Here is a 23,369-nt window from a genome sequence, read left to right as displayed (position 1 = left end):
CCATCTTTCAGCATCCAAATGTCTCCTGCATAATGAGGTAAGTACTGTTTGTCTCTGTTTGTATAGGATTATGCAATTTAAGAAAGAGAAAATGTTTCCAAATTCAGCACAGTCGCATTTTACCTTATCTTACCTAAGGGTATCTCTTAAATATTGCGTAGTCAAAAATTACCCCTGAGAAATCGTTAAATCACCAAGACTTAGGCTGCTGGAAGCTCAAAGACCAAAAATTAACTTATTCGATTCTCTTGGTATTTGTGTTGGGGCCTCCCTTTCTCTGGGACTATAAAGGCCAAGATCTACTTTAAAAGAGGCAGTTCAGAACAGTGGGTAAATACGTCAATTTATCTCTTTTTATACATAGCTGCATTAGCTTAAGTCAGTCAATGCTCCCCACAGAAAGCGGACAGGCCCATTACCCTGCTGCCATTAAAAAAAAATCCTCCAAAACTACGGAAAAGCGCAATTTCGGAGAAGTCTCCTGATTATTGCTTTCGCTTTCGTTATATACCATCTCACAAAACTAATTTCATTTGAGACTCTCAGATAAAAGCAGATAAATCTGTGCCTTCGGGAACCAGAGTAGTAACTAATTCCAGTCATAAGCAAATTCGCGGGACTTGCAGTTTCACACCTTGTGGGCGATCTACCTGCTTCAGAGAAGGGCCAACTTTGCAGGTCTGCTCACGGCCACCAACGAAGTTCTGTCGGAAGGCACGACACGCAGGCATGGACACACAGGGTGCACCTCAAACTTCCTCAGGCCCCAGGTCACCCCTGGGGGGAGAGGTGGCTACATTTTTCATGAAAAATCCACTACACACACAAGCAAGCTTCAAACCCTGGACTCTGGGCGAGGATCACCTCAGCGGTGCGGCTACTTACAGGGCTCCGCCACATGCCACAGACCCAAAAACTTCTGAGGAAAGCAGAAATGACCAAATGAAAAGTGCGGAGAGAGCTCCAACATGAGGGGGGCTGGTGGCACTAGAAGGCTCCAGACCACCCAAGAGAAGGGGCGACAGTTCTCAGGCAGTCAGGAGGCTAACGCCCAACAAGCGAGCACTTTAGGCTGCAGCCCTCTCATTACCTGACAGACGTCATGGCTTCACCTTCCTGCCCCACGCACGAGCCCTCGCGTCCGATGTTGTGTGTGCTGCAGCAGGTACCACAGCGACCGCTCCTCTGCTCAGGCACTCAGCGACTAAGAGCGCGTCCTCACACACCCCGCGCGCGGGCGGCCCCCGCGGACGGGCCCGCGCACTGATTGGCCGCGTACGCAGGGGGCGGGCGCTGCACCAGGTCCGCGGCCGAAGATGAGCCCTGGGCGTGGCGCGCCACGACTACCCGCCCGCGCGTCTCGTGCCGCCTTCCTGGCGCCGGTCTAGTTGGCTGGCTAGCTGGCCCGGTGGCCATCTTGAGTCCTGGTAACAGTGTTCCCTCCCTTCGCGAAAATTGCGGGGCAAGAGGTTGGGTGCCCGCCTCAAAAATGGCCGCCCCGACTGGCAACAGGTTCATCGGTCACGCGGCCACGGTCTACCTCGGCGTGGTCAGGTCGCGTTAAGAGGACTTGGGACGGGGACGCTATCAAGGCAATCTTCGAGGATGGGTTGAACAGCTTCCAAACCCCTCTGCAGAAGAGCACCAGCCGCCTGGAAGCCACAGCCCGGGGAAAATCGAACACGTGGCAACACTAGCACAGTATGGTAAATTCGAACTCGCAGCCTTTAAAAGTCATTTGCTGAGTGCGATGGTCCTCCAAGGTTCTTGGACTTCAGAAGCACTTAGATCAGTTTATTTAATATGGAAGTGTCCCGGGCTCACTGTAAACTTTGTGAATCAGAATCTGTAAGGGTGAGGCCTGGACATTCGTATTTTTAACAAGTTCCCAGGTGATCCAGATACACACATAAAGTTTTAAAATCCCTGGGCTTTGGGGCCGGCCGGGTGCGCAGCGGTTAAGTGCCCACGTTCTGCTTCGTTGGCCCGGGGTTCACCGGTTTGGATCCCGGTCGTGGACATGGCACTGCTGGGCAACCCATGCTGTGGTAGGCGTCCCACATATAAAGTAGAGGAAGATAGGCACGGATGTTAGCTCAGGGCCAGCCTTCCTCAGCAAAAGAGGAGGATTGATGGCAGATGTTAGCTCAGGGCTAATGTTCCTCAAAAAGAAAAATCTCTGGGCCAAACTAGCCCATTCATACTGATGAGGATTTTAGGCTACTTAATTTTAAAACTGCAGAGGAGAAGCAGGATCCAAGGACTGGAATTTGCTTGAGAGATATTTGCATTTGTGAAGGAAGGGGGGATGGCCTTATCTCTGGAAACTCTTAATGGGGAAGGCAAGAACTTAAGTTGTTTACTCTCTGGCAACCTCATGTAACAGACCCGCCCCCAAATCCTCCTTTGTCTTTGGCTGAGGATAATATTTAAGCGGTGACTTCTGCCATTTACTCAATCCAGTTTGATTCTTATCTAAAAGTTGTGGGACACCCAAGGGCGGACCCTATCAGCACTGATAGCATTTTAACTTTTTTACATCTTCTTTCCTTTGTCTTGTAAAGAGATAACACTCACATGCCTATGCCTTAAATTTAGCCTTACTCTCCACCCATGTTTGCAGCAGAAGCGGCAGCAGCAGCTCTGACTGCCCATGGGTCCTGTCCCCATGCTATTCCACACTATTCTCTAAATAAAAGAGCACCACTGCTAGACCTTGAGAGTCCAAGAAATCTTTCTTTTGACTCCTCGGCTCACCGACCCCACATCAATACTATCCTGCTTGCCACACTTTATTGCCAGATTACCTCACTTTTCTGAAAAGCAGCGCTCTGAAGCAAGGATCTAATGCTAGAAGAAAAAAATTGGAAGGACTCTCCTGGCCCTAATTTTACAATTTAGTGGGGTAGAGAGTTAAGAAACTGATTCTGAACCACTAATAAAAAAACAGGTAAATTAATTCCAACTGCTGGAAGATAGAGGGAAAAATCAGTAGATGCTTTATGACCTAAATAGCTTTTATTTCCTCTATTATTCTCTGTATAGTAATATTTATATTAGACTACAACTTCCAGTGGCCTTCATTTACTGACAGTACAGGATGATGATCGGTTCCATAGGTCTGAAATCAGTTACATTAGAAACACAAACCAACATCATGTGATACTGAAATGTAGCTAATATGACCGAAAGAACTTAATTTTTAATTTAATTTTAACTAGTTTAAAATTTTAAAACCAAGGCAATGTATAATATTTTTCTATTGAACACAATTTCGTTTTTATTGGACTACATTTCCACCTTTTAACTTGAAAATTTAGCATCCCAATTGAGACACTATAAGTATATAAAATACCAGATTTTTCAAGACAGTGCAAAACAATATATAAAATATCTCAGTAATAATTTTTATATTGATTACATGTTAAAATAATATTTTGCTATATTGGGTTAAATAAAATATTAAGATTAAACTATCTTTTCATTTTTTTAATGTGGCTACTAGAAATTTAAAATTATATGCATCTTGCATTATAGGTCTACTGGACAGTGCTGTTCTACTATCTAAGTTATCACTGCCCCACTGACAGAATAATAATGTTCACAAAATGAAAATAGTAGACAGATCCATTTATACAGATCTGTGGTTCCTTGCTAACCATCTAAAACATCAAATATTCCAAAAGATTTCAAGTTTCTTTCGAAAATGCTTATTTCAGCATTGTCTCTTTAATTTGGGGAATGCCTATCCAGAATGAAGCCATGGACTCATAAATCTGATGTTTTTCGTCCATGAGAAAAGTCAGTTAAAAAGAGAGCTATCCTTGGCTGATTGAGACTTGAACCAAACGTCCACAAGCAGAATTAGTCAATGGGCCGGCCCCACGGCTGAATGGTTAAGTTTGCGCACTCCACTTCAGGAGCCCAGGGTTTCACCAGTTGGAATCCTGGGCACGGACAGGGGACCGCTCATCAAGCCATGCTGAGGCGGCATCCCACATGCCACAACTAGAAGGACCCACAACTAAAAATACACAACTATGTACTGGGGGGCTTTGGGGAGAAAAAGGAAAAATAAAATCTTTAAAAAAAAAAAGAATTAGTCACTTGTTCCTCTGGCTTAAACAGAACAGCAGTAATGCGGGGTCGGTGAGCCGAGGAGTCGAAAGAAAGATTTCTTGGACTCTCAAGGTCTGGCAGTTGTGCTCTTTTATTTAGAGAATGGTACAGAATAGCATGGGGACAGGACCCATAGGCAGTGAAGAGCTGTTGCTGCTGCTGCATGGGGACAGGACCCAGCGGCAGTCAGAGCTCCTGCTACTGCCCTGAGTTGAGGGTTAGGGCTAAATTTATAAGGCATGGGTACGTGACTTATTTTTACTGGAAAAAGAAAAGATGATGTAAAAAGTCATTAAATGATTTCAGTGCAGATGGGGTCTGGTTATTGTGTGGTCATATAACTTTAGATAGGAATCTGGTCATATAGATCGGCATGTAGGTGAGGATGCCCTGGGCTTCCCTGCCTGGGGCAGCCCTAATTCATACCATAAAAATCCACCGGGTCATATAGTTCGGCATGTAGGCCAGGTCACCTTGGGCTTCTCTACCTGGGGCAGCCTTAATCCACATCAGCAGGATAGCAATTTGAAGTGGTGGGGACGCTAATTCAACAGTTTCCCTCTTCCCCTTGTGGAAAATGTTAATAGATAACCCACATGAAGTAAAGCCAAACCAGGAATAATCCTTTTAGAAAGGATTTCAAAACCTCAATGTAACTTTTAGTATGGGTTGTAGTGTGGTGCTTCTCAAACTTTATTATGCATACACATTACTTGAGGGTTCTTGTTAAAATAAGTGTTTGCCTCCATAGGTCTCTGAGGCCAAGATTTTGCAATTCTTTATGTACCCAGATCTCGACAATTGCTTCTGGTCTATGGGCCATGCTAAGTACCAATTATAAAGGAAAATAGCAAGATTGTAAAGATAGCAAGACAGATGTGGTTTGGAACCCCTGTTGACTTCCTAATAGCTGCATGACCTTGGGCTGGTTCTTAATCTATCTGTCCCTCAGTTTACCCATTACGTGTTTCTCAGGGCACTGTAAAGATTAAAACTTAACTAATTCTAGTAAAGTGTCTAATAGAGTCCTTGCCACATGGTGTGATTATTACTTTGTTGTCACATTAGTTATTACATCTCTGAGGGGCCAGCCTGGTGGCGCAGTGGTTAAGTTCACACGTTCCGCTTCGGCAGCCCGGGGTCACTGGTTCAGATCCTGGGTGCAGACCTACACACCACCTGTCAGGCCATGCTGTGGCAGGTGTCCCACATATAAAGTAGAGGAAGATGGGCACAGATGTTAGCGCAGGGCCAGTCTTCCTCAGCAAAGAAGGGGAGGATTGGCAGCGGATGTTAACTCAGGGTTAATCTTCCTCAAAAAAAAAAAAAAAGAATTATTTAAGAAAAAATATTTACATCTCTGAGAAGTATGATATGAAAGCTAATATGAACTTGGCCCTTTGAAAAATAAAATGCACTTTTGCTCATGCCTAAGATGCTTTAGTAACCCCTACTTTTGATTTTTAATAAAGTTTTCTTAAAAAACTAATTTTGGTAGGAAAACAGCTAGACTTGAAACTTTATTTTTTTAACAAATATACTAAATTCTGTGTCATTAAGGGAAGATAAAGGTCTGCAATATTCAAATATTTAATCAAATTAAAGCCAAATCACATTCAAAGATTTAAAAAACAACTTATTTTTCATAAGTGACACTTTGCAACTAACAATCAAAACCTTAAATGTTTTTTACTCTAGCAGTTAACACAACTTTCAAAAGTTTATTCTTTCAAAATATATTTAGGTACCAGTTCATTTCAGCAGGTAGAGACACAAAAATGTTATTTCAGCAAACAAGGCTCATGTGTGATTGTTCTTTCAGAGTCAATCAGGTAGGAACAAAAAATAAAGACATGTTTTTCCAGGTAAAAAGGCAGAAGTTCTTTTTATTCACCACACCTTTCTTTCCTCAGCCTTTCTCGCTGTTTTTCTAATCTTTCCCTACCCTCTCTCCCACCCAGTCTTTACCAACACACGTGTGCACAGACACAGCTACTGAGTTCTTTTGGTCAACTTTTTTTTTTTTTTTTTTGAGCAAGGTTAGCCTTGAGCTAACACCAATCCTCCTCTTTCTACTGAGGAAGATTGTCCCTGAGCTAACCTTTGTGCCCATCTTCCTCTATTTTATATGTGGGACACCTGCCACAGCACGGCTTGATAAACAGTGCTAGATCCACTCCTGGGATCTGAACCAGCAAACCGCAGGCTGCCAAAGGGGCGCGTGTTGACTTAACCGCTGTGCCACTGGGCTGGCCCCTTTTGATCAATTTTTTAAGCGTTTTATTTCAACTCTATTCTTTTCACTTTAGGGAAAAGCAGTCAATTGAAATTTTTAACATCCATTAACCTTTTTTTTTTTAAAGATTTTTTCTTTTTCTTCCCAAAGCCCCCCCAGTACATAGTTGTGTATTTTTAGTTGTGGGTCCTTCTAGTTGTGGCATGTGGGACGCCACCTCAGCATGGGCTGATGAGTGGTGCCACGTCTGTGCCCAGGATTCAAACCAGTAAAATCCTGGGCCACCGAAACGGAACATGCAAACTTAACCATTCGGCCACGGGGCTGGCCCCTATTAACCTTCTTATAATTTAAATAGTTGAATCAAGACTAGTGGGTCAGAATAGTTTGCTCTTGGGAAGATCGATAAGTAAATATTCTGTCAAGTTTATATAATCATGTGGTTAGTTGGCTGCTATAAAAGCAAATAGCCAACTCCAAATAGTTAAATGCCTCTGGATAGCATAACAAATATGTGGAGCCACTCTACTAATCTTTCCAACAAATGCTTCAAGCGCCAAAATAATAGCAAAGTTCTCTTCAAATACAGTTTGCTGTTAAGGGTGCAATAAAACAAGCACTTTCATACATTGTTAGTGGGAATATAAATTTAGTACATTTCTAGAAAGCTTTTTGGCAATATGTGTCACCAATTCCACATTTTAGGCATCTATAATAAATAAAATAGAACAATGTGAACAAAGATTTGTATATACCCAGTGATTCGTTTCAGCATTAATAATAGAAAAAAATTATTATATCCTAATTAACCAAAATAGGGCAATGGTAATATAAATTACAGACAAATATTATAGAGCCATTATAAAATGTTTCCACAGACTTTTTAAGGACGTAAGAAAATGCTCATGTTATAATATTATATGAAAAAAGCAAAACAAACAGACAAAAGGAATGTAGAGTATGATCTTAGCTGTTAAAAAAAAATATGCCATATATGCACAAAAAAAAGATTGGAAAGAAACACACCAAAATGTTACTATTGGTTTGTCTGGAAAGTAGAATTATGCATAATTTATACTTATTTATATTGATCTGGCTTATAAATTTCCTACCATATATTGTTGTATTAACATAAAATTTTTCTATTTATTATTAAATTTTAATTATCTTTCTGAAATCGTTTAAAAATACAAAACTTATTCCTCCTCTTTTTTAAAATTTGTATTTTTTTAAATCACAACCATCAAAACTACTCTTATTTTTAGAATTCAGCTTATTTTATAAATGTCTCATCTTTTCATGTGTAAAGATTCTTTAAGACAGAAATAACAAAAACAAAACGTTTTCATGATTTTCTTTGTTAATTTTTAATCTTAACTTGACAAAAGTTAAAAGTGTAAATACTGTAACCGCGGGCCCTCCAGGACCAGTTCAGCTGACCCTACTGCTTATCAACGGAGTGATTAATAATTGCTTTTTCAGAAAACCTGCAAAGTCACATAGCCAGGGCATGCGCAAAAGAAGAATTCATGACCTAAAATGACTGTAGAACCAAAGATCCTCCTTCCCATGGAACCCAAGGACTGGAACACGACCAGAACTTGAAAGTCAGACTCTTATCTGAAATGAAGGATCCCTCATTCAGGAAGATCCATTGTTAAAATTCCTTCCCCACCTCATCAAAAACTCTATCATAAAAGTTTAGAACCTTATCATAAATGTTTAGAACCCTGTCATAAATGTTTAAAACCTTACCATAAATGTTTGAAGCCTACCAATCAAAACTTGTCCCACCAGCATTTCCGCATGCCAGCCTGATCTCCCCAACCTCTTAAATTTTGCCCCAAATCCTGAACTGGGGAGACAGATCAGAGGGCACATGCCCTCTGTTCTCCCTGCAGATAGATCTCACAGAATCAAGCTGATCTCTTGAAGCCAGACCAGTGGCATAGTAGTTAAGTTCACAGGCTCTGCTTCAGTGGCCCAGGGTTCGCCAGTTTGGATCCTGGGTGCAGACCTACACACCGCTCATCAAGCCATGCTGTGGTGGCATCCTACATACAAAGCAGAGGAAGACTGGCACAGATGTTAGTTCAGGGACAATCTTCCTCAAGCAAAAAGAGGAAGATTGGCAACAGATGTTAGCTCAGGGCCAATCATCCTCACCAAAAAAAAAAGCTGATCTCTATTCCCAAAGGCTATTGCTGTAATTAATCGGCTTGTTTATGTGCATCAGGCAGAGAACCCTGATTTTGTGCAGTAACAATACCACTTTTAGAACTTTACGTAGCCTTTAAGAGGTCAGCTGTCACCAGACTGAATGTGGAACATCTTCCCTGCATGTTACTTAAACATACATCTCCAGGGTCAAACCAATGGTGTAGTGGTTAAGTTCTCATTCTCCACTTCAGTGGCCCGGGGTTCACAGATTCAGATCCCAGGTGCAGACCTACACAGCACTCATCAAGCCACACTATGCCGATGTCCCATATACAAAAATAGAGGAAGACTGGCATGCATGTTAGCTCAGAGATAATCTTTCTCATGCAAAAAGAGGAAGATTGGCAACAGATGTTCGCTCAGGGCCAGCCAATCTTCCTCACAAAAACAAAAACAAAAAAACTCCCCATTTCATATGAATTAAAATACTAATAAAATAATATTTTTAAAGCAATGTATATTATACTCCAAAAGGAGACTTGTACCCCCTAAAATAAGTAGTATGCCATAGCATAAACTTCAGGAGCCTGGGAATAAGAAGCTGGAAATTCTAATCCTAGACCCACCAGAAAATGTTATGCCCTTTGACCATGGGTTTCCTTATCTGAAATACAAGGGAGTTTGCTATAGGTGACATCTCAAGTCCCTTTCAGCTCTTATTGGACAATGAAAGAAAAAATATCCACTTGTGTCTCAATACAAATTGGGGTATTTTTTAAAGAGGTGATCAGTTTTAATGCTATAAAAAGCACGCAGTTTTAGTTAGCTTTCATCATGAACAAGATTATTCAAAGAAACATTGCTAAATGTATTAACTCTTTTCCCCAAAAGACATTATAAGAGGTCTACTATTTTTATTTCCTTTTAATTATCTGTAGGGTCTTATGTCACATTTCACTTTAACATTTGATAAAATAAATGGCAAGCGATAGGATATACTGGAGTATATGAAGAAGGCATTTAGTGTAAACCTAATTTAGCTTTTTTTTTTTTTCCAAAAGGGCCTGATGTGGCTGTTGAGCATGTATTGTATAACTGCTTTGAGTATTTGCTATTCCCAAAGACAAAAACAAATGGCCTTAAGATAAAGATGCAGGTTCCCCGACACTGGCATTTCCTTAAGGATAAGCATCTCTCCCTAGACTAGGAAGTGATTGCTGCGCTCACCCTGTGACCACCCAGCTGGAGACAACAGACCTGCTCTCTGCTGTGACCACCCAAATAGCAGACCAACTACCTGCTGTGTCCATCAATCTCTGTGCTGACAGAGCAGTCTTGTGACTATTGTAAAAGGGACATTTCAATCATGTGTGAAACATGCCCTTTGGAGGTATGTAACCACTCTGCACACCTCACTTCTTTGGTGCCCTTCCTTCCTTGGGGAAGGAAGGCCCTGGGCTATATGGTCCTCACATTTAGCTCATAATAAACTCACCCCAATTTTCATTTATAGATTGGTTATGGATTATTTTAATCAACAAGTTACATGTTCAAACAGAATATAATCTTTAACTGGAACCTGACAATTTATTTCCCAGGAGTTTTTCAAGAATATACATTTGATTAATTGAACTTTATTTAGTAAGAATTTTTAGCAAAACCCCCTCCCAGGAACACCTACCTAATGCTTCTTTATTTTCAGTGAACTACAAATCTCTGAAATTCAAAGAATACCTCCAATCTAAAAGTACAGGACAACAGTATGTCCCAATTTTGTATGCTGCCAAGAACATATTTTTAAACTATACAATTGAATATCACTATCATTTCACAAAAGAAAGAGCATTTTAACATAAAAATGCATGAAGGACATCACAGAATAAAGAACAGCCCTTCCCAAAGTCTGGCTGGTAATCTTATTAAGTACATTTTCTATATAAAAGATTTTTCTGATTTTTATTTCACCAGAGATCTGGTTTACAGTTCTTCACAAACAAGCTTTTAGGAACCATTCACTCATTAACTCATTGAATATTTACTGAGCATCTACTCTACTACTCAAGACACTAGAGATTCAGCAACAATCAAGAACATGCACTACCCTTACAGAACTTACATTCTAGTGAGGGGATATAGATGAATAATCAAATAAACAAATAAGAATATCAAATGACCATAAGTGATATGCAGACAATTAAAACCAACAGATCAAGATAGAGAAAGAGTCCTTTAGATTGGGTAGTCAGGGAAGGCCTTCAGCAGGAGAAATCTGAATGACAAGGATAGGTTTGGGGGGCGCGGAAGGCATTCCAGATAGCACTAAAATGATAACTGGAAGGCTAGTGTGAAAAAAGGCTAGGGAGAGAAGAAAGGTTTGTGGTCAAAGCAAGAAGCAGATCATCTTAGCTTTTATGAGCCTAAGAAGTTTTTATTTTGTTATATAACCCTGACAGGAAGCCACTATAATTAAGTTTCAAACAGAGGAATGATATGATTTGATTTTGTTTTAAAAGATCACCCTGGTCATAGTGTAGGGAATGGACTACTGGAAGATGAAAGCAGAAGGACCAAATTAGAAGCCTATTATAGTAATACAAATGACAAATAGTAGTGGTTTGAACCATGAAGATAATGGTGGACATAGAGACAAGTAAACGGACACTTTAGAAGTAGAATGACAGGGCCTTCTGGTGGACTAGATATAGGAGATTAAGGAAAAGAAAGGAATCAAGACTAACTCCTAGATTTTGGATTAAATTGGGTAAATTTGGACTAAATTGGGTAAATGGTGCTGCTGTTTGCTGAGATAAATGGAGAAGGCAATAGAGAAGCTCAGAAGACTGGAGTTCTGGGAGAAGTCAAGGATGGGGACAGAGACTTGGGAAACAGATTTTTCTTTCTAATCTTTCTTACTAGTGCCTACTGTTTCCTATTGATAGACTAAAAATAAATGTCCAGAATTGCATATGCAGTTTCATTTGAACTACACTCTAAAAGGGGAAGCATTCTACCTTGGCAGTCAGCTGCTAGCAACTGTAGGGGAGGAAGACATTTCCTCTACCCTCTCTGGGTTCTTCTGGCCAGAGAACAAATTAAATTCACATGAGACACAATAACAGGAGAAAATTAAACACAGCTTTATAACATCTATACATGGGAGAGGCTCAGGCAAACTGAGCAACTCACCAAAATGGCTGAAGCCACCACCTTAAATATCATCTTCAGCTAAAGACAAAGGAGGATGTTGGGGGTGGAAGGGGAGTCGATCTTGGGAGATTACCACACAAGTACAGTAAACAAGATGCAGATTTAAGTCCTTGCCTTTGGCATTGATAAAGATTTTCTAGAGATAAGTCTATCCCCCCTTCTTCCGGGTACAGAGAGGGAGACACCTTTAAAGATGGAGATTTCCTTTACAATGTAACTGTTTCTTAACAAAGGGTAAGTAAACTCTGCTTTTCAGAGTTGCTTTCCTGTCTGCATTTTATTAAAAGTAACCAGCCCCAAACAATCCTCATGCCAAAGAGACATATCTTGGGGTGGCCAATTCCAGGCCCCAACACAGCCAATAAGTGTATCTAAATAGTAGAATAATAGGTAAAACTTACTGAGTGCTTAATATGTGCCAGACACCATGCTACTGTCTTTCAAGTACTATCCCATTTGAATTTACAACAACCCTACCAGGAGATATTTTATTATCACCATTTTACAGATGAAGAAATTGAAAAGTTCAAAGTGGTTAAATAACTTGCCCAAAGACACACATCACAGAACAGAAATCCAAACTCTGATGGTCTGACTCCAGAACTGAGACTGATTACTACTATACAGTAGTCCCTCTTATGCATGGGGAAATCTTTTCAAGACCCCCAGTGGATGCCTGAAACCAAGGATAGTACTAAACCCTAGATATACTATGTTTTTCCTATACATATATACCTATGATAAAGTTTAATTTATAAATTAGGCACAGTAAGAGATTAACAATAACTAATAATAAAATAGAACAATTATAACAATATCCTGTAATAAAAACTCACAGGAGTTATGTGAATGTGGTCTCTCTCTTTCTCAAAATATCTTACTGTACTGTACTCACTCTTCTTCTTGTGATGTGAGATGATATAATGCCCACGTGATAAGATGAGGTGAGGTAAATGATGCAGAGTCTGTGACCTAGCATTAGGCTACTACTGACCTTCTGACAAAACGTCAGAAGGAGGATCTTCTGTTCCTGGATCACAGGTAACTGAAAACACAGAAAGCAAAACCGCAGATCAGGGGGCCTTACTGTACACAGTGTCAGTAGAGTAAACCCAAGATAGTCTGACATACGTCTGAGGCTTTTCTAAATATCCAAATTTAAGAAACCACTCTATGATTTCAACCCATAAGATACAATGATCCACTAATAGCTTTCTGATTAGCTGAAGCACCACATGAAATACTTTCAGAAATTGCTTCTTTTATTTCCACATATGCTTATTCACAGATTAAATATGAGCAGCCAGTGTATCTGCCATTTTTGTCTTTTTTTTTTAAGATTTTATTTCCTTTCTTCTCCCAAAAGCCACCTGGTACATAGTTGTGTAGTTTTAGTTGTGGGTCCTTCTAGTTGTGGCATGTGGGATGCCGCCTCAGCATGGCTTGACAAGCGGTGCCATGTCCACGCCCAGGATTCAAACTGGCGAAACCCTGGGCCTCCAAAGCAGAGCCAGGGAACTTAACCACTCGGCCACAGGGCCAGCCCCCATTTTTGTCTTTAATTTAGCTGAGACTTCTAATTGTCAACAAGAATCACTTCTTAGACTTCTTCATATTTTAAAACTTCAACCACAATTTCATTTCTGTCAAAATCACGAGTGATTTTTGATAAATAAAAAATATATTTTTTTAACCACTCTGCAAGAATTTAGGGGCACAGAATGAGTAGCAAGTGGCCAAATTTTACTATCAGGCTAAGTAATCCCCCATCCCAGCCATTCAGCTTGTGCAAATCAAATTTAGGTTTCACTACAATTACAAATTATTTCTTATCAAGATCTTTCAAGATTTAGAAGCTGAAAGCACAGATTTCACAAAAGCTTCCAGTGTGAAAAAAAAAAAACAGTACATACATATATATATATATATATATATATATATATATATATATATGGTCCTTGGGTATATCCTTTTTCTAACTCCTAGTGCCTATCATTTTCTATATAAGAGTAAAAATAAATGTGGTCTCAAATGAATATGGTTTCATCCAAAAAATATCCTAAGAAATAATAATTTCTACCTGACTGTTTTACAAATGATGGAATTGATTTCTAAAGTTTTCTTTCATTCAATGTTTTTGGGTTTCTTTTTCCTCTAAGAGGGTAACCTAACAACAGGAACCACCAATCCCATAGTCTTTACTGATTAAGACTGACCTAGATTTGAAGGTCCTATCTTCACCAAGCTACATGGACAGAGGGTCATCTTCTCTCACAGTCTGTGGAACAGGAACCAGATTGACATTGGTACTCATCTGCCTAAAGACTGACCTGAATTTGGATTTCAGGGTGAAGAACCCAACACTACAGAAATAGAGTACACTGTTTTCCTGCAATGACTAGGTATTTAAAATTGAAAGACTTGGGCCAGCCCAGTGGCATAGTGGTTAAGTTCACGCACTCCACTTCTGTGACCCAGGGTTCACAGGTGTTCAGATCCTCGGCGCAGACCTAGCACCACTCATCAAGCCACACTGTAGTGGCATCCCACATAAAACAGAGGAAGATTGCCACAGATGGTAGCTCAGGGACAATCACCCTCAAGCAAAAGGAGGAAGATTAGCAACAGATGTTAGCTCAGGACCAATCTTCCTCACCAAAAAAAATTGAAAGACTTGAAGATTTACATGGTGGTGGAGGTGGCAGTGGTAGGAGTCTCCATGTTATTGGGAAACACAAGAGGGAGAGAAGTGCAAAGAGCCCACCAAAACTTGTATTTGAAAAAATGTAATTTTTGAAGTGTCTTTCCACATGTAGTACAACAAACATTCTAAGTCAACTGGAATTAAAACTACAGATACAGGGGACTGGCCCAGTGGCGCAGCAGTTAAGTTCGCACGTTCCACTTCTCAGCGGCCTGGGGTTCACTGGTTCGGATCCCAGGTGCGGACATGGCACTGCTTGACACACCATGCTGTGGTAGGCATCCCAAATATAAAGTAGAGGAAGATGGGCACGGATGTTAGCTCAGGGCTAGGCTTCCTCAGCAAAAAAAGAACGGGATTGGCAGTAGTTAGCTCAGGGCTAATCTTCCTGGAAAAAAAAAAAAAAACCTACAGATATAAATACAATACATATACTGTATATGCTACAGCACTCCTTGGAATGTTATCAATGGAGATTACTTCACCCTGTGGTTACTTATTTTTTGTGTTTTTTTGAGGAAGATTAGCCCTGAGCTAACATCTACCACCAATCCTCTTTTTGCTGAGGAAGACCGGCCCTCAGCTAACATCCGTGCCCATCTTCCTCCACGTTATATGTGGGACGCCTACCACAGCACGTCTTGATAAGCGGTGCCATGTCCTCACCCAGGATCCGAACCAGCGAACCCTGGGCCGTTGAAGTGGAACATGCGAAATTAACCACTGCACCACTGGGCCAGCCCCACCCTGTGGTTACTTAATGGGATCATGTAGTCTCAAGTGAAAATTATTAGCTTTTGGGGTGGGTTTTAATGCAGATTTCCTAATGATATATTACATATCTGCGAGAATAAGGCATGAAAGACATTAAGAACAAATTATTTGATTGCGTCAATAATTATAAAAGACATTCATCAAGAAGTGCAATGTGATGGGACTAACAATACCAGGGTTTGGTGCATGTTTATATACACGTTGTATGTATATTATTCTAAAAATTATTATTTTGGTGTAACTAAGTATAACTTTTATCACTTCACTAAAAGTTGAGATAAGATATTTATCCTCACAATGCCTACTTATAAGTTTAAAATACACAAGTTCTCCCATTCCCATTTTATTTTGGGGTAGGTTTTAATATTTATTTTTAAATGCTGGCATTTAAACCCACAGAATTTCATTCTAAGCTCTTTATTTGTTTACATTCTCCTCCTTAAATACTTTGAAAGAAATCTTGACTATCATCATGTCTTCCTAAGTGGGAAAAAAACAGCCTGGGGTGGAAGAGCATTTAAGATGAATGTGGTTGATCTGAAAAACAGGACATCTGTCTGCACACAGAGGCAAAGCAGAATTACTCAGCAGCAGAGCTGGTCAACCAACCAGCTCAACCCATTCCCTGAAAGCCAGGGGTTACACCCAGACACTCTTTCAAGATTTAAGATTCTAAGTAGCCAAGTGTATGACAAGATAAATCTTTTTGCTTATGTCTATAGAGATTGCTCTTAATGTTCCAATGGGCAGATACTCTGAAATGGGCATTTCTTTAAACTCCTGTGGTTCTATCACAGAGCTCGGGCCTCCTGTGGGAAGCAGTATGTCAGTTAAAGGTACAGTATATCATAAAACCTGCATTTCACAAGAGTGGATGAATCCTTTTTTTATTGAGGTGTAATTGACACATAACATTATATTACTTTTAGGTGCACAACGTAATGATTCAATATTTGTATATACTGGAAAATGATCACCACAATAAGTCTACGTGACATCTGTCAAAACCATACATAGTTAGTAAATTTTTTTTCTTGTGATGCGAACTTTTAAGTTTTTAACAAAAACGTTTAATATTTTTATTTCTTTACTGAAGGGTGGGATGGGGGGTTGGAACAGACTTCTCACTCTTTCAGGTTTCAACAAAAACATAGCCTCAGACTGGCTGTATCCGAAGGGAGGGAATAATTAAATCCAAATGTAATTTTCAGGCATTGTAAGAAGGCAGCTCCTTTTGCACTCCAAATAGACTTTTTAGGTCATGTTAGAAAGCAAACATCCTAAGACTCATAGAAATTTTTAAACCTTAAATTATTTCTTCAAAAACATAAAACCCTCAGTATTCCATGGAAAAATAATACGTGTATTTAAATTAAACTCTGAACTTTGAAACCAATAGACAAATTTTCCAAAGTGGTGGTGGGGCAGGAGAAGGCTATTACAAGTAATCATCTTTTGAAGGGCAATAAAGAATCAAAAGTTTGAATATATAATTCAGTCATGTTTCTCAAAATTATTTTACCATAATTGTGGCAGATTAAAAATGGTCACAATTTCTTGGAGACAAGAATCTATGTCCCCTCCCCTTGAATCTGGCTAGCCTATGACTCCTTTGACCAATAAGTTATAGTGGAAGTGATGCTATGCCAGATTCCAGGCTAGCCTTTAAGAGGACTGCAAGCTCCTGCCTTGGTCTATTGGAGCCCTGAGCTGCCATGTAAGAAGTCCAACTACTGAGCTGAAGAAACCACATGGAGATGCCCTCAAACCACATAGAGAGGGACAGGAGCCCAGATGAGCCAAGCTTTCCAGCCATCCTCACTAAAGCACCAAGCAAATGAGTAAAGACAACCTCCTGACCAGAACTGTTGTCAGCTAAATACCTTCAAGTGATCCTAGTCAATACCATAGCAACAGAAGAATCAACCAGCCGAGCCATGTCTGAATTCCTGACCTACAAAATCATAAACTCTAATAAAATGGTTGTTATTTTAAGCTGCTAAATTTTGGCATAGAAAACCAAACTCACTGTGAAAAATAAATTTTGCATTGCAATCTAGTATTTCTATACATAACTGAAACAATGTTTCATAAGGCAATACTTAGCCTTACCATATTCGATGCACTGATATTTTCTATTCTATTTTCCTTTCATAAAATACCAGTTGTGCTACACCCAAATTGATTCATGATCTAGTTTGAAAAGCATTTTAGTCTATACTACTCACTTCACAGGTGCATACATAAACATATACAGAAACCTTAATAGGACCAAGGTGTCTTGATTCCTAATCCAAAACTCTTTTCCCTGTACCATGCTAACAGCCCATAAGTATTAGAGCTCATAACAAAAAGTTTCTCACATACACACCTCAGAGTTGAATGAAAAGCTGAAAAGCTAAAGTCTGAGGTTGGAGATTATGGAGAAATCAGAAATAGCTAAGAGAAACTGAGCCTTTTCCTTTTTTATCACTTCCTTTTACCTCCCCCTTCCTGTTCACAGATCTGTATTTCCCTCCCCCTACTTGCTTTTTCCTATGGTTATCAAGCATTATGAAACTGAGGTTTTTAAGTATCGGTTGAATTTAACGAAATGTAGTCCTCTTCTTAAAAGTAGGCTAAGTGAACGTTTAATCATTTCTTTAACAAGGTTGCTTTTTTACATTATTTGTATGCAGTCCAAGACTAATTGTGGCTATAGGTCATTTTTAATGAAAAAGAATTCTCATCACTCCCATCTCAGATCCGATAGAACATTTTTATAAAATTTTTAATTATTGGGGCCAGCCTGGTGGTGCAGTGGTTAAGTGTGCACGTTCCGCTTCAGCAGCCCGGGGTTCGCCACTTTGGATCCGGGGTGCAGACATGGCACCGCTTGGCAGCCATGCTGTGGCAGGCATCTCACATATAAAGTAGAGGAAGATGGGCAATGGATGTTAGCTCAGGGCCAGTCTTCCTCAACAAAAAGAGGAGGATTGGTGGCAGATGTTAGCTCAGGGCTAATCTTCCCCCCGCCAAAAAAAAAATTTTAATTATAAACAGTATTAAAAGATTAATAGCTTTTTAGATTACTAGAAATTTTTTCATGTATAAAATAGGAATAATTTTTGAAGCAAAGGGCTTGCTTAATTTTTTTAATCATAAAGTCATTGTTGATTCCTGTTGCTAATGTTTATATAATACCTGAATATTGCAGCTAATTACTAAAAATCTTAAAATAAGACAGATTCAGTTTGAGTCCTATCTCTGCCACTTACTAACAGTGTAATCTTATGCACATTAAAATATCTGAACAGTAATGGTTATTTCTTATTATTATAATAATAATGCTAAAGTTATAAGATTCAAATTATTAATATCAGGGAGAAGTACAAAATTTCCTAAGTAAATTAAAACTTACTAGAAATTGTTCTCTTAACTGGAACATTTTAACTTTTAAACATTGGTTTGCCCAAGGCTTTTAATTAGAAAACACAATCTGCTCAAATTTCAAGTTCAAGTTAATCCATTTGCAAAGCATACCATTAAGTCCACAAGGGAATTTTTATTCTTGTGGGGAGAGAAACTACTCATGTGTAAATAAGAGAACTTGAGAGTCAAAAATCTATACAAAGTTACTAAACACACTGCCACAGAATTTCTTTAAATAGTGTGCTTATCTAGCACACATAGAATCACTTTGACAAGTTCTCAATTTGAATCTTCATAGTGTAATATAAACAGTAAGAAATGTGAGTCAGAGTCCTGAGTGTGAAATAAGAGCTCACTACTTAGGAACTCAGCTTCTCTGGGTATATTTCCTCAGGTCAAGACAGTTACTTGGTGGCCTTCTTGTGAGGATCAGTAAGAAAAGGTAAATGAAAGTGCTTGATATATTCTTTAAATATGTTATTCTTATCTTAAAAAAAGAAAAAACAAAACCCTGATACTTCATTTCTTATTCCAGAGGGTAGTACAATGGGAATCTCTCATCTCAGATACTTAACAGCTTTAAGTAACTAGCTATGTTACCTAATATCATTTAACCTCTCTGAGCTTCAATTATCTCAACTGTACAATGTAAATATTAGACTCTGATTTTAAGTACCTCATCATGCACTAACAATCTAAAGAGTCTAAAACATGTTCAAAGAGTTTTCAAATATCCCATGAAAATGTGAACTAGCATTTTAAAGCCACATCTGGCTGATACTGAGATTTGCTGTTGTTTTCACACCTCAACTCTATGATTTGCAGAAAACCTCAACTCCGGGAGGTCCCACCCTACCTGGGAATCTTAGCCATCTCCTCCCACCCCTGCTCCTACCCTAACCCACCATCATTCCCAAGCAGTGTTTGGAAATACCAAAGTAGCTTCTCAAGGGGTTCTCAAGGCTAGAAGAGACTTTTAAAACTTGTTTTATGAGTATATAAAAAGCAACATCTTGGCCAAAATGAAATCATTTAAAGAGCCCTGAATCTGACTTGATATCCACAGAATACTAACAAGTCTTCTGATGAATGTAGTTTATTCAAGCTTCAATCTCTGATGTGTGTGTATATGTTTTCCCACTAGTGGAAAAATATACTCCTGTTCCCTTATTTGCGCTGAATCTAGGGGAGGAATGCTATACAAATAGGGGAAGAGGAATGTTAAAGAAGGGATTCCTGTCTAATGGAGGAGGCTAGGCAAAGATAACTTAAGATCCGTCCCAATTCTAAGGATCTGTGACTCTTAAGTCTAGGAATTTATATATTTCTTTACATAGCACCCTTATGACATTCAAACACAGGGATGGATGCACCCAAAGAAGTTGAATCTATCATGTAGAGGAGAACCTATACCCCCTTCCCCCCCAAAAAAGACAAGTCTTTTGAGGTTTTTTTTGCTAAAATACTATTTTTTGATACTAAACATTTAGTACTTACTGAATTTAATAATGTAACTATATTTTATTGTAATATTTCAAATCTAAACAATTCAGTTGTATACACTGGATAAGCAAGTGCTAAGTAAAAACAACAAGACAAAGTAGAATTTGTCAGCATTCTTTAATGCAACATGCTATTCCATGCTAAAACGTAACATAATCAGTTCATCTTGAGTGCGTGAGAACAGAGACATAACCAAGGGTATAAGTCTGCATCACTTCTACAGCCTAACAGCTTTAAGCTTCAACAAAACTAAGAACTAAAATGATAACTAAGATGTCAGCTCTGCTTAGGAAAAATAATTTCCAAAAAACTCTATTTCAGGAGGAACCTAAACTTCCTCAGTCATGCCTACAAAATAAGAAAATGTTCAAATCTGTAATGTGGTTAACTTCAAAGACAACACATTTGAACTATTTATTTTTATTTATTCATTTATGTATTTATTTATTTTTGAGGAAGATTAGCTCTGAGCTAACTGCTGCCAATCCTCCTGTTTTTGCTGAGGAAGATTGGCCCTGAGCTAACATCCGTGCCCACCTTCCTCTACTTTCTATGTGGGACGCCTACCACAACATGGCTTGCCAAGCAGTGCCATGTCTGCACCTGGGATCCGAACTGTGGGACGCCTACCACAGCATGGCTTGCCATGTCCGCACCTGGGATCCAAACCAGCAAACCCCAGGTCGCCAAAGCAGAAAGTGGGCACTTAACCGTTGTGCCACCGGGCTGGCCCTGAACTGTTTATTTTTAAAGGAGATACCTTTCTTGTATTTCATCATTCTGTTGGGTCACTGAGATCTTTGTATATTCACTCTTGCAGAAAACTTATTCCTCCACCAAATAAGCAATACTACTATATTTAAAAAAGAAGAAGAAGAAGAAAGAAAACACTGAACACAGGGCCCTAATAAAATTTTACTGTTTATATAGGGGAAGTATATTTATCCTGAGGGAATTTTCCCCATGGACAAATGAAGGAAATTATTATTATAGTCAAAGCTCACTACAGTCACCAAAAAGAACAGAAATGCAACCCAGGAGTGCTTCTCTTGCCTCTCTGTTCTCCAGTATTGGATTTATTTCACACACAAACACACTCCATGTAACAAAAAAAAGTAAAGGTCCAAGAACCACGAAGTGTTTGCAAGTAAGGCTTCTCTCTATCAACTCTTATGAACAGACAAGAATTTACAGCTAATACATGAATCCATTTTGCACCACCGAGTATTATTAACATCTTTTTCTTTTTTAAAGATTGGCACCTGAGCTAACATCTGTTGCCAATCTTCTTTTTTTTTTGCTTCTTCTCCCCAAAGCCCCCCGGTACGTAGTTGTATATTCTAGTTGTCAGTGCCTCTCTGGTCATGCTATGTAGGACACTGCCTCAGCATGGCTTGATGAGTGGTGCCATGCCCATGCAAAGGATGCGAACCGGCGAAACCCCAGGCCACCGAAGCGGAGGGCGTGAACTTAACCACTCAGCCATGGGGCAGCCCCTTAAAACATCTCTGAAGAGTTAATTCATTCATTCAGCAAAAATTTAGAGCCTGTTATGCTGCAGTGAAGTAATTAGTTATGAAGCACTAAGAGATTTTCAACTAGTTTCCTTATTTTGAGTTGCAGTAGACAAGATAAAACATGCACATACTGTACATAGCAATAATGCAAAGAATGAAGTACAAACAGCCAGAGAAGGAGTCATTTCCAGGCTGGGTGATTAGGAAAGTTGTAGAGAAGACACATTATGGCTAGACCCTGAGGAATGAGGTTTTGAGTTGGGGAAGTGCTTCTTTTCATAAATATTTTCTGTATATGCTATAATGGATTTTTGTCTTGCTGAGGAAACAACACAACCTCCCTCATTCTACAAGGTCTGGGTGGAGTTGTTGATTAGAGTAGCTCACACACTCACCCATGCCCACTGGCCTGCATGGGCACACACATGTACACACACGCACACATGGGATTAGAAGTGAAAATATAACCAAAGATGGCTAAAATCCCCATCTCTGATACAGTAATTGGTTCAATGGTCAGTATTTAACCCAGGCAGGACCAATCAGCATATTCTCAAAACTGATACATGCATGTGGAAAGTCTCTTCCATTGGGCTCATTGAGATTTTGGCTTGGGGTTGAGAAACGTCATCTTTCTTGTTACATTGAGATGGCCTATGTGAGAAATAAATCCAATACCAGAGCCTGACAGAGGCAAGAGATGCACTCCTCAAATGAGTCATATTTGGCCAAACTTCCCAGTTGTCCATAATTCGGTCTCTTAGAGACTTAGAAATGGTTCTATTAGGGAGGTATCCAAGTGCAGCCTCAGCCTCTAGAAGGCAAATAGCCAAGTAACTACTTTAATATCACTTCTGATCATTTCTAATTTTGTGAGTGATCACATAGGCTACCTTCATATCTATAATCCTATATTTATTTGCAGGTAACATAGCAAAATAGTAGGGCTTACTAGTACCTAAATGCAGCTTACTGACAAAATAGTGAGACCGTTAATACAGTAACCAAACTGATGTGCCTTGAGCAGGTAAGAATTTCTTACATGATAACTGCTGTACATATTTTCTTATTCTATTCTAGAGAAGATGCTGAAATCAGCATGCATGCAATTAAAGCCACAATGCAAATGGAAACTCAGATATTCTTACATTGAAAGATAACTATATTGCTTTCTCTATGACACATTTTTTTAAGAGATCATATGAAGCCACAAGTACAAACAAAAACACCAGAAATAAAACATATCAGGGCAATAATTTTAAATCTGCATTGGAAAATACTCAAAATTTATCTTCTGGGGCCAGCCCGGTGGCGCGCAGTGGTAAAGTGCGCACATTCCACTTTGGCATCCCGGGGTTCGCAGGTTCAGATCCCAGGTGTGGACATGGCACCGCTTGGTATGCCATGCTGTGGTAGGCGTCCCACATATAAAGTAGAGGAAGATGGGCACAGATGTTAGCTCAGGGCCAGCCTTCCTCGGCAAAAAGAGGAGGATTGGCAGTAGTTAGCTCAGGGATAATCTTCCTCAAAAAAAAAAAATTATCTTCTTCAAGCAGTATGTGGAACCAGTTTGTGAGACCACTTCAGTGAAATAAGCCTTTCAAATCTTCAAGTCCAAAAGTTGAAGAGAAGTCTTTACCTTAGTTAATTACTATTAGAGAACAAGAAAAGCCTAATAACTCAGTAACATAACCAATACCAGTATGAGGGTAGAGCTAGCCAAAAGAGATCTTTGAAA

General features: G+C 39.4%; 1 protein-coding gene across 2 annotated transcripts in view; it reads right to left on the bottom strand.

The window, feature by feature from the left end:
• ADK (adenosine kinase) overlaps nucleotides 1–23,369 on the bottom strand; it is a 528,114-nt gene that overhangs the window by 489,920 nt on the left and 14,825 nt on the right. Inside the window, exon 1 of one of the 2 annotated variants that reach the window (XM_014860632.3) lies at nucleotides 1,091–1,435. The exons of the other annotated variant lie outside the window; for it this stretch is intronic. Within the exon in view, the coding sequence (XP_014716118.1) occupies nucleotides 1,091–1,104 (14 nt within the window). The 5' untranslated portion in view covers nucleotides 1,105–1,435. Of the gene's footprint in view, nucleotides 1–1,090; nucleotides 1,436–23,369 lie in introns of those variants that run through there. 2 annotated transcript variants of the gene reach the window in all.

This window comes from Equus asinus, chromosome 2 (assembly GCF_041296235.1).
Source record: "Equus asinus isolate D_3611 breed Donkey chromosome 2, EquAss-T2T_v2, whole genome shotgun sequence".
Classification (NCBI taxonomy): domain Eukaryota; kingdom Metazoa; phylum Chordata; class Mammalia; order Perissodactyla; family Equidae; genus Equus; species Equus asinus.
Note: the sequence above shows the minus strand (reverse complement) of the source record. Positions and strands in the feature narration are given on the sequence as shown.